General features: G+C 50.1%; 1 protein-coding gene across 3 annotated transcripts in view; it reads right to left on the minus strand.

Moving 5' to 3' along the window:
- Positions 1 to 2,927: 2,927 nt before the first annotated feature.
- Positions 2,928 to 19,622, minus strand: part of TP53TG5 (TP53 target 5) — a 20,757-nt gene continuing 4,062 nt past the window's right edge. Inside the window, exons 1-4 of one of the 3 annotated variants that reach the window (XM_019539668.1) lie at positions 7,876 to 8,878; positions 6,866 to 6,979; positions 6,326 to 6,462; positions 2,928 to 5,055 (exon numbers count right to left, since the gene is read on the minus strand). In XM_019539668.1, coding sequence (XP_019395213.1) covers positions 4,596 to 5,055; positions 6,326 to 6,462; positions 6,866 to 6,979; positions 7,876 to 8,040 — 876 coding nt within the window. In that variant the 5' untranslated portion in view covers positions 8,041 to 8,878 and the 3' untranslated portion in view covers positions 2,928 to 4,595. Of the gene's footprint in view, positions 5,056 to 6,325; positions 6,463 to 6,865; positions 6,980 to 7,875; positions 8,879 to 13,913; positions 14,087 to 17,600; positions 17,659 to 19,622 lie in introns of those variants that run through there. The other 2 variants (XR_002101980.1, XR_002101981.1) reach the window with 2 other exon arrangements.

Consider the following 19,622-nt stretch of genomic DNA (forward strand, 5'->3'; position numbering starts at 1 on the left):
CGCCCGGCCCGGTGCCGCGGACGGGGCGGACCAGGACCGCCCCCGCGGGGCGAGAGGAGCCGCGGCGGGGGCACCGGCGGCCCCCCCGCACCTCTGCTCTAGCCAGGGGGAGGCTGCGGCCGGGCCCGGGGACTGTGGGGCCGTTTTCCTGTCCCTGCTCCACGCGGGTTGGAGGGCCAAAGGTTTCAAACCGCGCTCGTCTGAAACCTTTGCCCTTCGCTCCAGTCCTCGTTTTCCGCCTATTTGTCCCAAGCGGTTGCGGATGCCCCCTTAGTGCAGCCCCGCAGCCAGGGGCTCGTGGCTCTAGCTCTGCCCCCTGAGCGCACTCGTTAGTCACCTGTGCCCTCACTCCTACGCGTCCCCCGTGGCCTGTCCAGGGAGCCTTAGCCTTCTTCCTCTACAAGCCCATGCCCATGATCCAGTAGGCGCATCAGAAGGCCTGACTGCAGGGAAGTTGGAGCAGGCTGCCTCCAGCTGTCAGGGAATCACCATCCCTGGAAGTTTTCAAGAGTAAGCTGGGCAGGCACTTGGCTGGGATGAGTTGGTTGGGGTGCTCTTGCCTTGACCAGGGACTTGGAGTATATATATGACCTTGTGAGGTCCCTTCCAGCCCAGTTTTCCTATGATCCTGAGAAGCGTCCTGTAAACACTCACAAACCCCCTTCACATCACTCCAGAAAACTTATCCATGCTACAAAGACAGCGAGGACAGTTGGCCAGGTGGGCACGGGCTCCACTTACCTCTAGTGTCCCATTGTTTCTTGGTGCTCAGCCTTCGGTCTGGCTGGATCCATCCCTTGCCTCTTAGGATGCCAGCTCTTCCAGGCAAGGTCTGTTTGTGTAGCACCTAGCGCAGCAGGGTCCTGCTCTAAAACTGGGGCTCCCAGGCATCACTGCAATGTAGATCAATACTAACGGCCATGTAGTTGACATCTCAGCCACAGCAGATCACCACCATGGGAAGGTCCCAGGCAAGGCTATTAAGTGGGGTGCTGCAAACACAAAGGGTGGCATATAGAGCCCAAAGCATATAGAACTGGCCAGATACTGAATACTTGTGTACATTCGCATAAATAAACTACCACATTCCTTATCTCTTGTTATTCTAGTTATTATTAGTCCACAGGTGCTTATGGACCATGAAACCCTCGATTCTCAAAGGGGGAAGGTTTGGCCAGAGGGTTCATGGGATGTGGGAAGGTGACTTGCTTGTTTCTCCATCTTTAAGCTCACTGTCTGTATATAAAAATTGCATTCAACCCCTCAGATGGCAGGCACATCACGTGACTCAGGAGATCAAACAATTAACTGCGTAGCACAAGTGACTGAAGCCATCATGGAAGTGACTAGTTTGGAGATATCCCATCAACTAGGACTTATTCGTGTAGAAGGGTGGCCAGACACTTTCAAGTAACAAGCAGCTTCACACAACCCCAAGGGCCTGGGAATGGGTAACCCACAGTTGTGCTCTCTAGTTTAGTGGTGCTCAGTCTTTTAGCCCTGGGGGCCAGATGAGTAGTATGGGCCCTGCGAGGCTTTGGCTGTGCCCCAGGTACTCCCTGCTGCTCCCAACTGGGCCCTTGTGCTGATATCAAGTCCTTGAGGCCCCACACTACCATCGTAGGCTAGCATTTGGCCTCATGCCTCCCCCACATACTATCATCAGGCCCCGTACCCCAGAGTTGGGCCCCAGGGCCCCACACTACCACCTCCCAGCCTTGCATAGTGGGATTGGGCCCTGCCCCATGAACCCCATCTAGTGTGCAGGGCCACATTATCCAGCCCAAGGGGCTCCTCAGAGGTTTGGAAATTCAGCAGCAGAGGAATAGTGCCACTGGCTCCTCTGCCACCACATTTTTAGACCTGGGGGAAGCCTGGCAGGCCAGATGACACAGTGCTGGGGGCCAGATCTGGCCTGCAGCCCTGAGTTGAGCACCCCAGATCTAGACTGAGCTCAGCTGGGAGGTGTTCTACAGAAATGGGCTTTCCGGCAAGTCCTCAGGAGAGGCAAGGCAGGAACTTCTCTGAGGGTTGCTGGATAAGCATGGCAGGCATAAAGGACAAACTCCAGGGCAGGAAAGGGAGATATTGGGGGTATCAAGAATGGTGACATCAAGAGGGAAGCCTGGAGGTTGGCCAAGGGCCCAATCCAAAGTCCAGTGAGTCAAAGGACGTCTGCCCACCTCAACCAGTCAGACCTAACAGGAGAACCAGGTGGGCTGGCAGCTGTCCGCTAGGTCCAGAAGGACAAATGAATGGCAGGGACCAAACACAGTGGTTAATCCCAGCGAGTCAGTGGCACCCACAGGGTGATCAGGAGCTGGCCTTTTCCCCTGTGGCTGGAACACCTGGCCAGTGGCCAAGTCTTTCAGCAGACCGGAGTGATACCTTAACTCTGGAGTGCCGCCTACTGGCCTTTCCCATATTCTTAATGGGGAAAGAGATTGGCCACTGGCACCCTTTCAGCTCACAAGCGTCCTTTCTGGTGCAAATTGTAGGTGTAATCACTGCTTTACAAGCTTCTGTTAGTTTGCTTGTTTTAGTTGTGCAACACAAGAACAGTCATAAGCAGTCTAGAGTAACACACTGCTGTCACAGTGTCTCCACCACTGAGGAGGCAGCAGGTCTATTCACTGCATCTACCCATTGTCTCCTGTTTCAAACTTGATTGCAAGCTCTCTGGGGCAGCCCTCTGTTCTGTGTTTCTACAAAGTGAAGCCCAGCAGCCTGGATCCACAATCAGGATCCCCAGCCACAACCACAGCACACATAAAATTATAAAGACAACCCCAATAGATCTGCACAGACTAAAAGTTCACGAGCAACACTATAATAACAAAGGATTTGTTAGGAATGGCTACGCAGTATCCCATGTTTCTTAGAGCAATTGGAGGTTGCCTTAAATCAGTGGAAACAATGCTTAAAAATTCCATAATTCAGTCATTTATTTCCTCCCTGAGATCTCTCAAGACCTGTGAGACTTCTGTCTACAGGTTTGCAGCATTAGGGTTCAGTCTTGGAAAGTCTTATACAAGAGTTTAACTTTATACATATAGCAAGTCATTCCAGCGACTTCCCTGCAGGCAATGGGACCACTCACAGAAGAGAGATTCAACTGTTGTGGGGGCTGTTCCACTGGTGCTGAAGGACACTTCTCATTTACATTGGTGGGGGTGGGAGCAGAACCCAACCTTTGCCCAGATGGGCTCCTTCTAACCAATGACATCAGTTCATGGGCCTAGGAGTGTCACAGTTCAGCCTAGTGACATCATATTACACTTGTCACACATTAACGGTGCCTCTGACTGGTATCAAGGGCCCCAGGAAATGGGGAAAGGATACAGGAACACATAGAGGAGCCACAGGCTTGAGATAACAAGAGCTTTCACATGGAGAACTGTCCCAAGAATAAACTCCTCACCGCAGGTATGGAGGTCCTAAAAACAACTTCAGCTCAGGCTGCCAGATTTAAAAGGATCCGTTGACAATTTACTGTCAAGAAAACTTTCTGATTCCCATTTGATATAATATTAATTTATCATAACGAACTCATAAATCTCCCTTGGATACTGCCAGTGTCTCTAGCAGAGACACAGTAGGGAAGAACTGGGCCTGTCTAGTGGGTAGAATTGTAAGTGACTAGAGAAGAGGCACAGTCCAATTCCTTCTCACTATGCCAAGTATCCCTGCATGCCTGCCTGTGCTCAGACTTCAGACCAGAGACAAGTTTTGTGTCTGAAGGATGCAGGTTATTTCCTTTATTTATAGAATTATGGCTCAGTACATCACTCAGCAGCTCTCTCCTTCAATTGTTCAACCTAGTTTCCACCCAGTTTGGAAAGACCTGGAAGGAAAAACAAATGTACTCTTGAAACAAGTGCAGTGAGCTGGACTCTCCACGCTAAAAGTCTGTTTTGTGATTACGGTCCTCAGTAATTACTACAGTCCCCATTAAGAACAGGATCTGCTAGTGACACAGTCAGGCACAGTAGTGCCTGGGCATTCTTAGCAAAGGATAAAAGAAGACACCATAAATCCTACCACTTGGGGTATCTGCTGTACTGGATTAACCCTGGGTGGCCCAGCCCTTCTGCACTGAACAGCTGGGACTACAGCATCATGCTAAGAAAGGGAATAGATCCCTTTTGAAGAAATGCATAAACAGTGGCTGAGGGGCACAGCTCTCCTTGATGGTATTGGGCACGCTAGCTCTGTTCCCACTAAAATCTTGGCTGGGGGTTGAAAACAGCAGGCACTCAGATCCTTTGGGTGTATAAGAACATGGGTGTATACCATAAGCATTATATAAGAACTTCTGTGGTGGGTTGTGGTGGTATATAGAGAATCCAAGGCCAAGAATCCCTCAAACCCTTGCTCCCAGGGGCCATAAAAAGCTAGGACTGGGCCAGAGTCATCATCATGGATGGGAAGCACCTCAAAGGCCTCAGCAGTGACACCCTCTGGCCACTGACAGGATCTGGAGGGATCCTACTTCACCCAAGGACAGGAAGCTGTTGAGGCTTCATGTTCTGGAGGGATCCCAGTTAGGCAGCCCCAGGGGGAGTGGAACTAACTGCTTACAGAAATAGGTTTTGTTACTCCCGGTACCAGACAGTTGATGGGTGCTCCAGTGTCTGGCCACAGGACCGAGTACAGCATGGTTTGATCCATCGCTGGACAGCTGGTCTGCAGAGCACTTTAGGGGCAGGGACGTGGAGCCGCTGGGGCAGGCCTTCAAAACAGGCCCTCCACTCCTGAATCTCAGGCTGGACCTCCAGGGGCGGCTCTGGGTTACACAGCACCAAGTTAGCATCAGCCATCATATCATCCTCAGAGGCAGGTCTAGCATCCACAATATCAGCATCTATCTCCATGTCATCCCCAGCAATGGTAACAGGGTCAGCATCCTCAATGATAGGAGCAGTCTCTACATTAGGGTGAGTGGTAGGGCTCACATCTGTAATGTCAGGATCAGTCTCTGTGGCAGTGTTGACAACAGGACTAGTATCTGCGTCCACTCCAGGCTTCTTTGGCTCCATAGAGGATGCTTTTGTTCTAAGCCAAAGTAAAAAAGTCATTATTTTTCTCCCCCAGCATGCCCTGAACACAAACAGAATCCAGAAGAGCCGGTAGCACGTGGCCCTTCTAGCCCCTGGAGCTTCCTAGAGGCACATGACTAGGACCGCAGCTCCCTGGAATGGCAGTAAGGAACCCAGCCCCTGTGCACAGGAGGCAGAGATGCTACAAGGAAACATGGAAGGGCTAAGGGAAGGAGTGCCCCAAGGGCTGCAATGAAGCCTCCACAAACAGAGGAAGAGCTGGTCCTGCTGGGTGGCTAGGAAGAGGCCTGGCCAGCCTGGGATGTTGCCTCATAGGTGCTGAGAGCCCATATAGAATTGGGGTGGTAGGAATTCCTAGTAATAACTGTCCCTGGGGGAACAAGAAAGTCAATGGTCTGGATCCTTCTCCTCTAATACAGGCTGGATCTAAGCCCACAAATTGCTATTGCTGCTAATACATGACATTTTCACCCTGTTTTGTCTCCAGAACACCACACACACATTACTTCATCACCCTCAAACAGCTCTGAAAACAAGCAAGTGCTATCCTGGTTTTACAGACAATGATGCTAAGGAAGAGGGGAGAAGTGATTTGCCCATGGCCACACACAATGAGTCAGTAGCAGAGCCAAGAGCAGGGCTCAGGCCAGCTTGCCTCCCGGGCACCTGCTGTGTGCACAACTGAAGTCTCCTGTCCCCACAGCTTCCCCACATCTTGTTTCCTTGGACTCTACACATGCAAAGTGTGTGTCGCACTAACGTCTCCAAACAGCTCAGCAGGCTCCTGCTGCACAACATGACACAACACTATCTCAAACAACCTTGCTTGCTATATAGTCCACTAAGCTGTGACTCCACTAGTTCCTCCCTTCACCCCTTTGGCCTGAACTTTTCTGCTGAGAAATCTGGGTATGACATCATTTTTAACTGTTTTTTTTCATAGGTGTTTGGAAGCATGAGACAGACTGGGCAACCCTGAGGCATCATATCTGGCAGGTGGCACAGGACGTTCTTAGTGGGTTCATTCACTGGCTAACTACCCCACTTCTCTCCTCTCCTACCCTACCCTACCTTTCATCTACCCCACTTCTCTCCTGCACCTGAGGACACTCCCTGACCCAGCCAACAGAGACACACAATCCCACTCAGGCCTACAGCTTCATCCAGGTTCATGCACCCTCACAGTCAAGACACGTGCTTATAGACACCTCTCTTCACCTTCAAAGGTTGGACAACGTCTGGGATTCTGTAGGCAAGTGACTCACCCAGCAGGGCCAGGAACAAGACTGGCAGGTTTCTCGAATGTCAGTAACTTCCAGCACCTGCTGGCCAATACACGTAGCCGGAGGATCCTGCGATCAGCCTGCTTTATCAGCTTGAGCAGTGACAGCTTCTTGAGAATCTGTCAGGACAGAGACCATTGGAATGGAAAGCTGAATTATATGATGAAGGTGATGGCACATATTGACCCAATGAGGCGATCCCTGACTGAGGAGGAAGCACAAGGTGCAGGCTAGAGACATCCATTCATTCAGCCTTTCTGGCTCAGCAACCCTCAGACTCATGAGAGAAGAAACACTGGGATACACACATACAAACATTTACCCACCCTCTCAACTCCAGCAAGTAACCAGGAGGAATCAGAGATAATCAGCTCTCCACAACTGGTTGGTGTCCATTCACTACAGCTCAGCTTGCTAGAGGCTAGGAACAAGGAGTGTGTCATGCACACACCCCACAAAGCCATCCTTTCTGCTGCCTCATTGGGAGGTAACAGAGGGGCTGGCCCATGCAGGGCTGCTTACTTTCTTTAGACGGTTCTTCTTTTGCACCTTGTTGCTCAACTGACATGCTCCAGTCTTGGTAGTACTGGAATGAGGTAGCCATAATCTGGAAGATCCTGCCTCAGCATCATCAATCTGCAAAAGGAAATGATGGAACAGAACTGAGGTAATAAGTTAGATTCGCTCTCAGGGAAAACTTCCTAATGGTAAGAACAACAAAGCAAGCTACCTAAGGAAGCTGAGGAATCTCTTTCACTGGCCGTTTTCCAGAAGATGCTGGAGAGGTAGGTATCTGGGATAGTTTAGGAATAGAGAATCCTGCATCTGGGCAGGGCATTAGACTAAACCAATGGTTTTCAACTTGTGCTCCACAGACCCCTGGGGGTCCACAGACTATATCTAAGGGGTCTGTGAAAGGTGACCAGGATAAATCAAAAGTATGTGAATACCCACACTTTCAATTCAAAGGGATCCACACCTACAATTGAAATTTCCAAATGGGTCCGCACCTCCACTCAAAATTTTTTAGGGGTCTGCAAATGAAAAAAGGTTGAAAACAACTGGACTAGATGGTCCTGGAGGTCCCTTCCGACTCCCTGAATCTATGATTTAGCGCCAAAAGGAACAAAGCACCGGTGAATACATGGCAGGGTTCAATTCTGCATCCTCCCATGAGGAAGCAGAGTCTTAAACTACATGGACCTAATAGATCATTTTCCTCCAACTACTTGGAATCTACAAGGTATTGCCACATTGAACAAGCTATGATGGCCAGGCCTGGTGCGCACGCAGCATTGCCTGAATATCTCCAACCCTGCAGCTAGGGACTGTCTCACTCCATGAGTTCTTCATTATCATAGTGGTTTAGTCCCTTAGTGGAGATCAGGATTATACAGCACCCAGGAAATTAGTTCCACATCCAAAAGGCCTTATCATTTCGGTCCAAGGGTAAATGTTCAAGTTTCATCCTCCACCCCAGTCCCAGGGATGCTCAGAGAAGGAGGATCTCTACAGTCTCTAAAGGATTGTACCTGCTGCATAGGGGCTTTCCCTTTCCCAGGGGCCTTCATTATCACTCCAAGAAGGTACCGTAGAACTTTAAATGAGAGCTTCTGTGACAGACAAGCAGTCCGAAAACTAGCTGCTCCTCCCCTGGGGTATGAGATGCCACTGGTCCTCCCAGGTCTGCGGGTCATTGGGGAAATATCAATCCAGACAGAGGCTGTGACCTCATTTGTCTGTGACACAAGAAACCAGGTGTCAGTAATGAGAGGCACAAGGTGGGGCTTACAAATTGGAGGCAGTGCACCCAGAGGGAAGAGAAAAGTGGAGGCTGTTGTGTCAGGAGTGAGGGCTTCTTCTTTCTTCAGATGGGACAGATCACAATTGGAGAGAGCAAATCAGCATGGCCAGGACTCAGAGCCTTGAATGTCCCACTCCAAGGCTGAAAACACCTCACTGTGGGACCTTAAGAATGGTCAATGCATCTCTTCGCGCTTCAGGTTCCACATTCACAAAATGAAAGTAGCTCTGTCCATGTAATCCACAATGAATCAAACAATAGGAGTGAAAAGTCTATACAAATAATGAGCATAAACAAGCTTTTTTCACAGAGCTCCTAGCAGCTCCATGATTCTCATGACTTCTCATGTAAAGAGACTATGAAGGGGCAAATGCTGAGCTCTGGGGAATGCCTTGGAGACAGGGATCCATGCCTGCTCTTGAGACATGGCTCCAAAGATTGCAATGAAGAATCCTGGTCAGGTGGTGGTCACAGAACTGGAGTACACAAGGTTTGACAGAAGAATGTCTCTGAATTCCTTCTGCAGTTCTGGGTGGGGGCTGGAGTACCTACAAGGCAGTATGGTAAGGTCTGACACAGAGGGGAGAATTGGGTTTTTGCTCAGAAACACAGGTCAAAGTAAGACTTAATTTATCCCTTAATCTTTGGATGGCATGGGGAATAAACACTGGTAAGACTGATACTTCCCCAGCCTATCCTGGTATAACATTCTGGACAGTTTATCTAGGACGGTGGTTCTCAACCTTTTAGACTCAAGGCACCCCTGGAAAAATGCTAGCTCTTAGCTTTCCCTTGTTTTTGGACTATAGAAAAATAACAACGCAATTTTTTTGTTGCAAAGAACTCAGCAAAACCACAGCAGGTCAGAATATTTTTGACACTATGGTCTCCTATTTGAAACCTTCAGGTTTATCTTGGAAATTACATGTAGGTGTTGGCATACCTCTAGCAGCCCATGACGCCGTTGAAAAAATCCTATGGCACCCCAGGATGTGTTGGAGGTGCCAGTGTGATTTGGTCTGTTGCATGTATTTAATACAGGTGTGTGTCTCTAGCAGTGCAGCTGGGTCTTAAGGCACCTGCACATGGGTAGCCTAGTACTGCAAGCATGTGTGTAATACTGCTGGATTTGAAGCATTGTGTGCATGCGCATGCATGTCCATATACCAGAATGTGTGCATGCGCACTCAGCACGTGTGTTATTTGCAGCTCCTACTGTCACCTCCTTGTCTGAATCTCTTGCTTTTTTCTGACTTTCCCTGCCTCCTCCCTTTGATGTTACTAGCGCTTGATTCATCACAGAGGCACACAAAGACTTATACAGCAGCCTAGTTTCAGGCTTGGGGGTGGAAGGGGACATCAGAGCAGAGCTTTGTATATTTGTGAAATCTGCCTCGTTAAAATGAAGCACAAAGCTCATAGTTGCCAGCAGTGGATCTGTGCATGGCAGCCCACAGGCTCCAGCTCCTCAGGGAACCCTCCAAGGTCTTACAAAAAGCCACTCGGGCTCTTCTGGGGGCATTTTTCTGCTGCTCTCAACAGTAGCTGGGGGAAGGAAGAGCAAGCTGTTCCTAGCATAGGTACTGAAAGATAGAGAGGCACAGTGACAAGGAGAGTTCTTAAAGAATCCAGGGGTGCCTTTCTACCTGCACCATGTGAGAAAGCATCTGTGAGCATCCTTTCCTTAGCGCTTAGCCCAACATCAAGGGACCCACTTCTAGCCATCTACTGTTCTTGACAGCAGCATAAGGAGAGCATTGAAAAGTAGATAGGAACTAAGGCACAGCCACAATCAACCCACCTGCTTCACACACAACTGACTGGAAATCCCCATCCCAACCCTGACGCACCACACTGCACAGCTGGTCCCATGTGCAGAGGCAGGAGATGACCTGATAAGGCCTTGGTCTAATTGATCTAGAGACACCTATTAACCTGGTCAAGCCACAGACTTGGTCACAATCGTCCACATTTTCCACACAGAGTGGTCTGTCACCAAGCCTGAACGACCATCTTGCCTCTCTGACTCAGTGGGGTTCCCCACCCCGTTCCCAGCGCTCAGTTCTGAGATGACTGAGACATATGCCACGCTGAGCTGGAGAATGTGCTAGTGCTTGGTCAGTCTTAGCCACATCACAGGAGACAAAGAGCATCATGTGAAATGTCAGATGCTGATGGAGGCCGTTTCAGCTCTGCTTCTCCACCTACCTCTGTGCTGGGAGAGCAGAGCCAGATGCAGGAAGCTTCCCCACCCCCGGATTTCACTGGGGTTACACCAACAGTGAACATGGCCCAAGGCAAGGGCACCCAAACTTTGCCCAAAGGCAATGTGCAGGAGCCAAGGTTTTCACCTGCCTTGCTCAAATGGAGCTGTTTGCAGGTGCTGCTGGGATCTGTGGTGGCCCTAAGCCAGCTCTCCCCTCTCCCCTCATTACCAAGGCTGCAGCTGGGGTCACCTTGTAAAGCTCTGTAGAAAGCACAGAAAACCCTGCGTGCTATAGGCTGCTTCCTGAGCCGCCCCCACCCCAATGCCATCACTTGCGCTCTCTCCCTCCCGCAGAGAAAGGGCTCATGTTTCCTAGTGGCAGAGCTCTCCAGCATGTATTTAGAAGGGGTCCCAAATCCCTTAGTTTGGCTGCTTCAAAATAAGTCCCTGGGCTGACACTGGAGGCAGTATGTGTATATGTGAGGAAGCCTCCCACACAGACCAGCTGGGTGACCTTATTCATCAGTGCTTCAGTGCACACAGACAGACAGGGCAAGCTCCTAACTGCCAAGCCTGTTACAGGTCCTTCCCAGCTGGAGATCCACAACACAGGTAAGGTGCTTGCTTGCCCACTGCCTGCCCTGGGCAGCAGAAAAAGCGCACCACCATTTCTGAGAGGGACCTGAGGAATCTCAGGGGCAGTAGGTGGGAGGGAGGCCAGGGCTAGCAGTGAGACCTGAGGGGAACATGTCTACCTCTGCAGGACTCAGAGCCCTCTGTTCTCTTGGGGCAGAGCAGATGTCCTCAGGGATGGGTAACATAATTCAGGAGCCAAGCCCAGGGAGGCCCAGTAGGGCAGAGGGGTACACTGGATGTTCAGGGGAAAATTTTAAGGTAAGATTTAGAGGAGAAAGCTCTGGGGATGAGGTTTAAGGGCAGCAGATGCTAGGGAGGAGAAAAGCCAGGCTTGGGGATAGCTCCTGCAGTGGCTGCACTGCCTCCTTGGGCACTGATCTTAGCTGCTGGGGTTTCTGCTCTGATCTGAGGACTAATTTGGTTCAGCTGATGAGTTCTGACCAGATGAAAGGGAGTTGCATCCCCCCTGTACGTGCCCTGTTGGACAAATCTCTCCCTGGGAAGGGCTTCACACCCCAGAGGGGATCCCAGAACCAGTAAAGCACAGCAGAGGTCCCACCCTGAGCCTAAGCCTACCTCAGAGCCTCTGTTCATGATGACGGGTTTTGTTCAGGTTGAAGGGAAGAAGATGAGGGGATCTGGGCATCCATTTCATCCATGATCTTGTGCAGGATGGTGTTTCCTCCTGGCAACCAGGCATAGGCAACTGGTAGGGGGTGCACAGGGGTGCACGTGCCCCCCCCAACGGGGCTGGTGCCCCCACTGATGGTCGACACTGATGCTGTCGGTAGGGCTGGTGCCCCCCGACAGGGCTGCCACTGTCAGCGGCTTCTGCAGGTGCCCCCCCAGAGTCAGGAGGCACCAGTCACTCATGCAGCCAGGCATGGTCATTTGGACAGGGCTGTCAGTGTTACAGATAAGTCTCAGCTGGGGAACGAGTATCTGATGGTTTTAATATGTCTGAAGGAAGCCTTTGGCTGCATTTGAGAGACTCAGATCCCTGTGAACTCTTGAAAACATTGACATAAATTATGAGGGGAGAGGGGTTGGGGATTTTGACTGCATTCCCACAAATTCTGTTATTTAAAACAGAGTGCCCAGCAAACATGGGTTAATCCAACAGAGGTGAAATAGAGGTCTCCTTCTGACTGGACCTCCTATGTCACCTTGAGCACCACATGTTATTTGTCTGTGCCTCAGTTTTGCATCTGAAATGGCGGTGGTGTGCCCTTGTCTCATAGAGATGCTGTGAGTAGAAGTTCCTACCTCTTGTGAGGTGCTTAGCTACTCCAGCATAGGTGCCAAGAGCAGCGGTGCTGCAGAAGCAATGTGTGATTGTGGTCACATATCACATCCGCATCATGAAACTGTTCTGTTTCTTTGCATATGCGATCCTGTGCTCGGCCCTGCTCTAGCTGCTCTTGCCTTCAGAGCTGGAGGGGTGAAACCTTTCTTGTACCTACACAAGATGCTTCAGGAACATGAGTTGTCTGCAGCTTCCAGCTGCTCAGGGAACAGGAGCAGAACACGGACAGAATGGCTCCCGCACAGCCAGCTCAGCCTGCCACCAAAGAAACGTGAGATTATGGAGGGAAAGGCTTTCCCTGAGCCAGATAAAGGTGAACAATCTGCCTCACCCACCTCCACAGAAGCCAGAATTGGTGCTTTCTTCCAGCCCTGTCCACCCAATGAGTACCTGGAGATTGCCAGATCACTCAGGTGCATGGAGAAGGGAACTAAAAGTTCATGTCTCCATCCCCAGCTGCATAAACAACTTCCTGGCTTGGTCCCACGTGAGAGAATAAATTGCCCCCACCCTTCAGGGCTGCAACTACCTGGGTCTGCTCACATCTATAGGCACCATCCAGATGCAGGGGATACAAACAGCCTAAACTCAACCCCAAGTGCTTCCCATAGTGCAGAGCGGTGCTGCCTGTGGTCCTCACCTCCAGGATCCATGGCTCCCCCTGTGATCAACTTCAGGCTCCCCCACCCAGGAAAATTCTCCAACTTGGTCCCTCTCTGGAGTGGTGGAGACATGAAGAAAGCCTCTTGGTTGTATCATTTCACAAGTACACAGTCCTGCCCCTTACTTCTCCAAGCCCCACATCTTGCAAGTGGCTCAGCTGGATCACTGACTTCTGTTAGCAAAGATCCTCCTCAGACAGGAACACAGATGGAAGGGCTTAAAAAGAGTCCCCAGAAGGATGCTAGGGGATGGCTGGACCCTCCAAGACAATCCTCTGACCCTCTTGCCACAGCTTCCATGGAGAGTTCAGCCACAGCCTCTATAAACCTAAAGACAAAGGAACCTCACAGCTTCCACCCACCTGTAGCCAGCTCTGCCCCATCTCCAAACTTCTCCAGTGGACCTGCATGCATTTACTATGGACTGGCTGCCCCCTCCTGGCAAGCAGGTATAAAACAGCTTGGCTACATCACTCACATCCCCAACCAAAATAATATGCTGTGGTCAGCTAGTATCGCAGCCCCAGATGTTCATGGGGCACCCCTGCTTGCCTTGGCAGCAACAAGTCATCTCCACCCCAGCTCAGTCCTTCCAGGTTCTGGTAGCTCTCACCATTCTGAATTACCTTCCAGGAAGAGTCACAGGAAGCCACCATTTGATACAAGCTTTCATAAATCCCCTCCAACTCCTGCCTCAGTCCCCAAACACCTTTCTCCACCACTAGTAGGGTCTTCCATGCCATCTTCTTATGCACTCGTCTATTCACAGCCCCTTGCCCCTGCAGTCATTTCTCAAATCCAAACTACTGTGGTGGGTCATGGTGAACTTGCCTCCAAGAGAGAAGCCTGGTCTATGTTGTTCCCTACACTAAGCACTGTTTTCATGCTGCCTCACTTCACGAGGGGCTCCCTTGCTGTGCTAGCTAGTGGGGAGCAGAAGAGAGTAGAAGACTTACAACTGGAGGACTTCCTGAAGTGTCCAGAGGCCAGCCCTGAGCTCCAGCTCAGCTCCTGCATGGTGGGACTGATACAGAAGAGTCATCATGCTGGGTTTGCCTCGGTAGAAGTCTACCTCAGGAAACAGGAAATGAAGGTGTGTACTAGAGTTCCTTCACACTGTCCTCATCTGCTAGGGGGAGAGAGAAAATGTCAATACTTCCCATACCAGAGAGAATATCATAGTTTAATCAGAGTAACCTCCTACTCTTCACTCTCTTGAACAGGCCTATGAATGCTAAACATAATTAATCAGGACTCATAGTAGAGATGATATATTTTACTAGACCAGGGACGGGCAATTATTTTGGGCAGAGGGCCGCTTGCTGAGTTTTGGCAAGCCATCGAGGGCCACATGATAGACAGCCAGGGGCAGATAAATATTAATTTTCTACTTTCTGGGGGGAGGCCCCGCAGGCCAGATAGGATGGCATGGTGGGCCACATTTTGCCCACCCCTGTACTAGACCAACAAAACTTTTTCGAAAAAATTCTTTTCTTTTTTATTTGCAAAAATCTTGCTGATCTAATAAAAGACATAATTTCTATTATGAATCCTGATTGTCTGTTCCTCTAGACCAATATGGTTGCAACCTAGATAATGCCTGAAACATAATGAATAACACTTCACACTTTTGTCACTGGTATCATCTCAGGAAATCAAAATACTTTACTAAACCTTGTTAGTGAAAGTTGCATGTCTATAGGGATGGACATTATTATTTTCCATTATTAGCTCCTTTTTATACCCAGAGAACCCCAGACACCTAGCAACTGAAAACTGTTCAAGGCAGCACAGAAAGTTTATTTATTATTGTAGCGCAGTCAGACCTCAAGGGCGTCAACCCGATACATATACAGAATAAAATATGTACTCAGTGCTGTGGGGCTTTCAGTCTCAGTCTGACAGAAGATGCCAGAAGTGGGCTATGGGTGAGAAGAGGGCTGGAAAGAGCAGTCAGTGCTAAAGTTCCCCAACAACAGCACCACAGGCTTGGTTCCCAGGAGCAAAACACTTCCTTTTAGCTTGCATGCCTCCCAGAAGGGCATCCATGCCAGGACCTTAGTAGCTGGTCATGGAACCTAAAGGCCTGCTTAATTCAGAGGTGGTGAACACCAAGTTTCTTCTAACCTCCTTGAGAGCTAAGAACCAAGTGTGTTTCTAAAAACCACAATGAAGTGCACAATCATTTTACTGATGCCAGGGCACCATTGGGACAGACTAGCGATCAAAACTCAAGAGTCCTCAGGAGCTGCACAGGGCTGGCCCTTGAACGAGTGCCCCCTGTACAAGCTGGTCAGTCCTACTGGGGCAGCTCTTCCTGTTTTGATGAGTTTGCCTGTTTAGGCAACCAGACGATGTCATTTGAATTCAGGTGTATCTACGGGTTCTCTTCTCTGACCTGCTATGGAGCTGCTGCATGACTTTGGGCAAGTCTCTCCCCTTCAGTGTGCCTTTCCCCCCCAGCCCCTTGCCTGTCATGTCTATCTAGCTACTAAGTTCTTTGGGCAAGGGCTTGTCTCACATTATGCATTTGTACAGTATCTGGCACAGTGGAGGGACCTGTGCTACTGGAGGGAGAGCAGGAGCAATTTGGAAGCAAGTGTTGCTGTCCTATATAATAACATGCAGCCTCAATTCTCCTCCTCTCCAGGTGTGTATGGAGGTGCTCCAGGAATATCCCTTCTTTGTTCAGGGCAGAGGATGGTCCTCCTGCTGTCCAGACAAAACTGCTCAGTTGTACCAGCTCCCATGCCGACAGCTTGCAGTTGGAGATGTCTGCATGATATGGAGTCCAAAGAAGCAGCCAGACTGCAATTCAACAAGCCCTGAAGAGCTTCGTGAAACACCTTGCCCTAAGAACTAACTTTTGAGGACCACTAGCTGCTGTCTCCTAAGAGTTGGAGATAGGCTGAAAGGAAACAGGCTGTTCCCAGGGAGATGGTCTGTTGCGGGAGGTGGTAAAGCTCTGGTTTCGCCAAAGATTCAGAAGGACAGACAGCACTGTGGTGGGACTGGAGGGATTAAATGCAGGTCTCTTCCTCTGGGAGACTGGGTTGTTGGTAATCTGGTATGACTGACAGTGGTGCAAAGCAGAGTTGTTAATAAGGGGATTGTGGTCTTACGTATTTCTGGTGCTGATCCAACCAAGCCATGGCCCTGCATACAAAATGCAGCAACAATAAAATGGGGTTAGGCCTGGAATTGTTTCTCTCTGACTAAATCTATCAAGGGCGCTGAAGGTTTTTCCAGATCAACAAGGCAGAATAGCCTCTGGTTTGCCACAAAAGCTATGGGCTATGGCTGTAGCTGGGAAGCTATGTGAAGAAGGACTGATAAACTGAGCTGGTCAGAAAAGCCTGGTGGAGTGTTTTCCATTGGAAAAAAATGCAATTCTATTGAAAATGCACTATTCGACCAAATTCTATCAATCTGAGTGAAAACTTATATAGAACGGGAAAAGAAGAATATACATTGCAACAACATCAAAATGTCTCATGTTGACATACACTGACTTCATATTTTTTATTTTTTTCCTTTTGAAACAGCATTTTATTTGCAACAGAGATTATTCTGTATTAGACTGGGACACTGTAACAACTTACAACAAAATCTTCTTGACTAATGCAAAATTAGTTTTTTTAATTATTTTTTATTTTTTCTTTCCCAGAGAATTTTATGATTTGTAGGTTTTTATCTGAAACAGACTGCAAACAAATTTTGAAATTCTCCAAAAAAGGAACTGCCATTCTCTTCACAGCTCTCCTAGTGTCTTGGGCTCTAGTGGCCTTAATGGATGGTTTAGATCACAAATAATGGTGCTGGTCAGACAAAGGGAACCAGGTCCCCACAGGTAATAATAATTCCCAGGCTCCACTTCCTACATAGGATAGGGCAGGCATTAACTCTGCCATGCTAGGAGGCCCCTTGAGTCACCATATCTCAACACCCCCAGACGGCAGAAAATGAGGGAGAAAGGGAGGCACTCCAAAGATGCCACTGCCTTCTGTAAACCTCCTCAGCATTTGTGGAAAACACTAACTAGGTCAGTGGCATCTTGGTGTGGTGAGTATAACCTGCCCAAAAAAAGAACTTACCTGCAGTGAAACTCTGGCAGACAGCTGGGGTTGTGGCTTGGACAGTTCAAAATAGCACAGTGATCTAATGATACTGTATAAAAGAAAATCAGCACAATTAACACCTAACATGACCTCCTACATCACCATCTACTTCACCACATTTTCTCTGTGCTTCTCCAGCTCACTGGAGGTCTCTTTCACAACATCTCTGCCCCCTCAATGAAATGGAAGGCTTCCCAATCTCCCCTGTGTCCCAAACTACAATCATTCCTCTGAGGGAGCCTTAGTATTACCAGGGGCTCCAAGACAGTGAATGACACTCTAGCTTGGTTGTAATTTACTGCCTCATTCGCTAGGGAAGACGCTCTTCCTTGTCTATGGCAAACGGTCCATTTCTCTCTCTGCTTCTACAGTTTAATGAACAAATCAAGCTGCTTCTCACTTACAGCCTCTTCTACGCATTGCCCATAAAGAATAAGATCTATTTTCACTGCCTGATGATTCACCACTTGGCAAGGGCTCCTTCACCTCTCACTTTGCAGCTAACTTGTTCCCTAACTCTCTCACCTCCTCCCACCCAGTCACAGGGATCAGGGGCCTGAGTCACCTCCTGTTTTCTGCAAACCTGTAATAGAAGAAAGAAACATGAGCAGGAAATGCAGGAGGAACAAGACATGTTACATTTTATTCTGATGACCCAAACGATTGGATGCCAGCTCCCCTCAGGAGCTCTGGAGGGAACTGTACTTTGTGCCAGGGTTATGAAAAAGCCATCTGAGTCTGCAGCAGGGTCTCAGATGAACTCAGACTGCTGTCATCTCCCAGTAATGTAAGCATTAGTCCTTATGTTGACTCCTACTGATGCAGTACAACTCAGGGAGACTTTACTGGAACAATAACTGCTGTACATGACGCCAGTGTAAACAGCAGAGACACACCCATCAGGCACCTGTCAGGGTTGGTAAGATCTGTCCTTAAGGCTACATAGTCTTGGTGATTCACTTCCCAGGGTTGCTGTCTGTTCACAACAGACTGCTGTGCAAAGCAGTGCCATTTCTACCCCCACCGCCTTTATCCCAGGGCCAGTCCTCATGGCCATGAGCAGGTACAGTTAGTTTAAATACCCATGGCTTGTTTTTCTAGTTACAGTAAATAGAAGTGGTGTTCAGTGGGGCATGTGGGTGGATGTGTCACTGTGTTCTGTCTGCAGGGGGCAATGTTGCGTAATGCTGAGAATTCACACTTCTCCAATGAAGCAAGTAGAGCGCTAGGTAACGGAGGCCGTGGCATTATTAGCATTAATATAATTCTCCTGATTTTGCCACCCTTTCTCACTCTGACTGTAACTAAGTCTTTAATTAGCCCCATTAAAATCTAAGGCTCTACTCGCAGGTGTGGGAGTAAGAGACAATGTCCCCAAGTCTCCAGTTAGTGCTTGGCCCTGGGCTGCAGGCCTGGCCTCTGGCACTCTGAGCTGGGAGGACACACATGGTAGGCAGGGCGAAAGGTGAGGCATGTGGATTTGAGGAACTGGTAGCACTGGCTGGCTCAGCAATACCGTGCTGGGTTTTCTACTCGGCATCATGAACGAGGTGCAGTCTGGATCTGTAGAGTCCAGCTGCTGAAACCAAGGGCCTGAACACTGCCCCTCACCCCTCCTGCTATTCCAGGTCTGCACCCCCACCAGGCTGTACAGATGCCACCATGCTCCATGCTAAGCCAGGCCTGGCCAGGGACCCGCCTGCAGACCTGTGTGGTATTTCCTGGGTATGCACAAACACTCGCTGAAGCTACCAGTAACACTCCCCTCAGTACCATGTGCACAGGTTGGCACCCAAGGGCATCATCACTGAGGCAGATGACCCCCAGCACATCCTCTCACAGCAAAACCAGCCTCCCAGCGGTGTGCCCGAGGCTTGTGACCAAGGCTGGGAGCAAGTAGTGACTGCTGCACCCAGAAGCCGGAGGGACAAACCGGAGAAGGCGCCGAAGCAGTGCCAGAAAGGGCCAGGAGACAGACCGGGGCAGCAGCAGCTACCGAGCAGGGGAGCGATGGGCCCAGCCTCTGAATCCGACCCTCCTCGACCTGCAGCTGCAAGGGGGAGCCTCATGGGACAATCCCCGGGTCAGACCCAGCCCGCTCTCCCCTTCAGCGTCTGCTCTGCGCCACCGCGGGCCGCAGGCCTATTTGTTATGCCACTGGGGAAGCCAAGTCAAACGATACAAGCCTTCTTTACCGGGAAAGCTGCTGAGGACTAACATGGGTTTCCTCGGCTTGGGGCGAACGCCAGAGAACCGGGGAGAGGAGCGAGGGCTCGGAAGGGCGGCAGCAAGGCGGCCGCCGCCCGCCCCCGGCTCAGGCAGCCCGCGGGCACTGCGCTGCGATGCTCTGCCCCAGGGCCGCGGCACCCACCCAGGCCCGTTGGCTGCCTCGCGGGATCGTGGCTCAAGCCGGGGGCTACTGAGAAGGCAACAAGTGATCCCGTGGGACCAAGGACCACAACAGAGGGGCGGGAGGGGAGCCCCAGGCTCGTGACCCGTGGCCAAGGGGAGCGAGCAGCGCCGGGCTGCACGGACCGCGCCGAGCCG

Source organism: Crocodylus porosus, unplaced genomic scaffold, assembly GCF_001723895.1.
Source record: "Crocodylus porosus isolate Cpor-Errol unplaced genomic scaffold, CroPor_comp1, whole genome shotgun sequence".
Taxonomy (NCBI): domain Eukaryota; kingdom Metazoa; phylum Chordata; order Crocodylia; family Crocodylidae; genus Crocodylus; species Crocodylus porosus.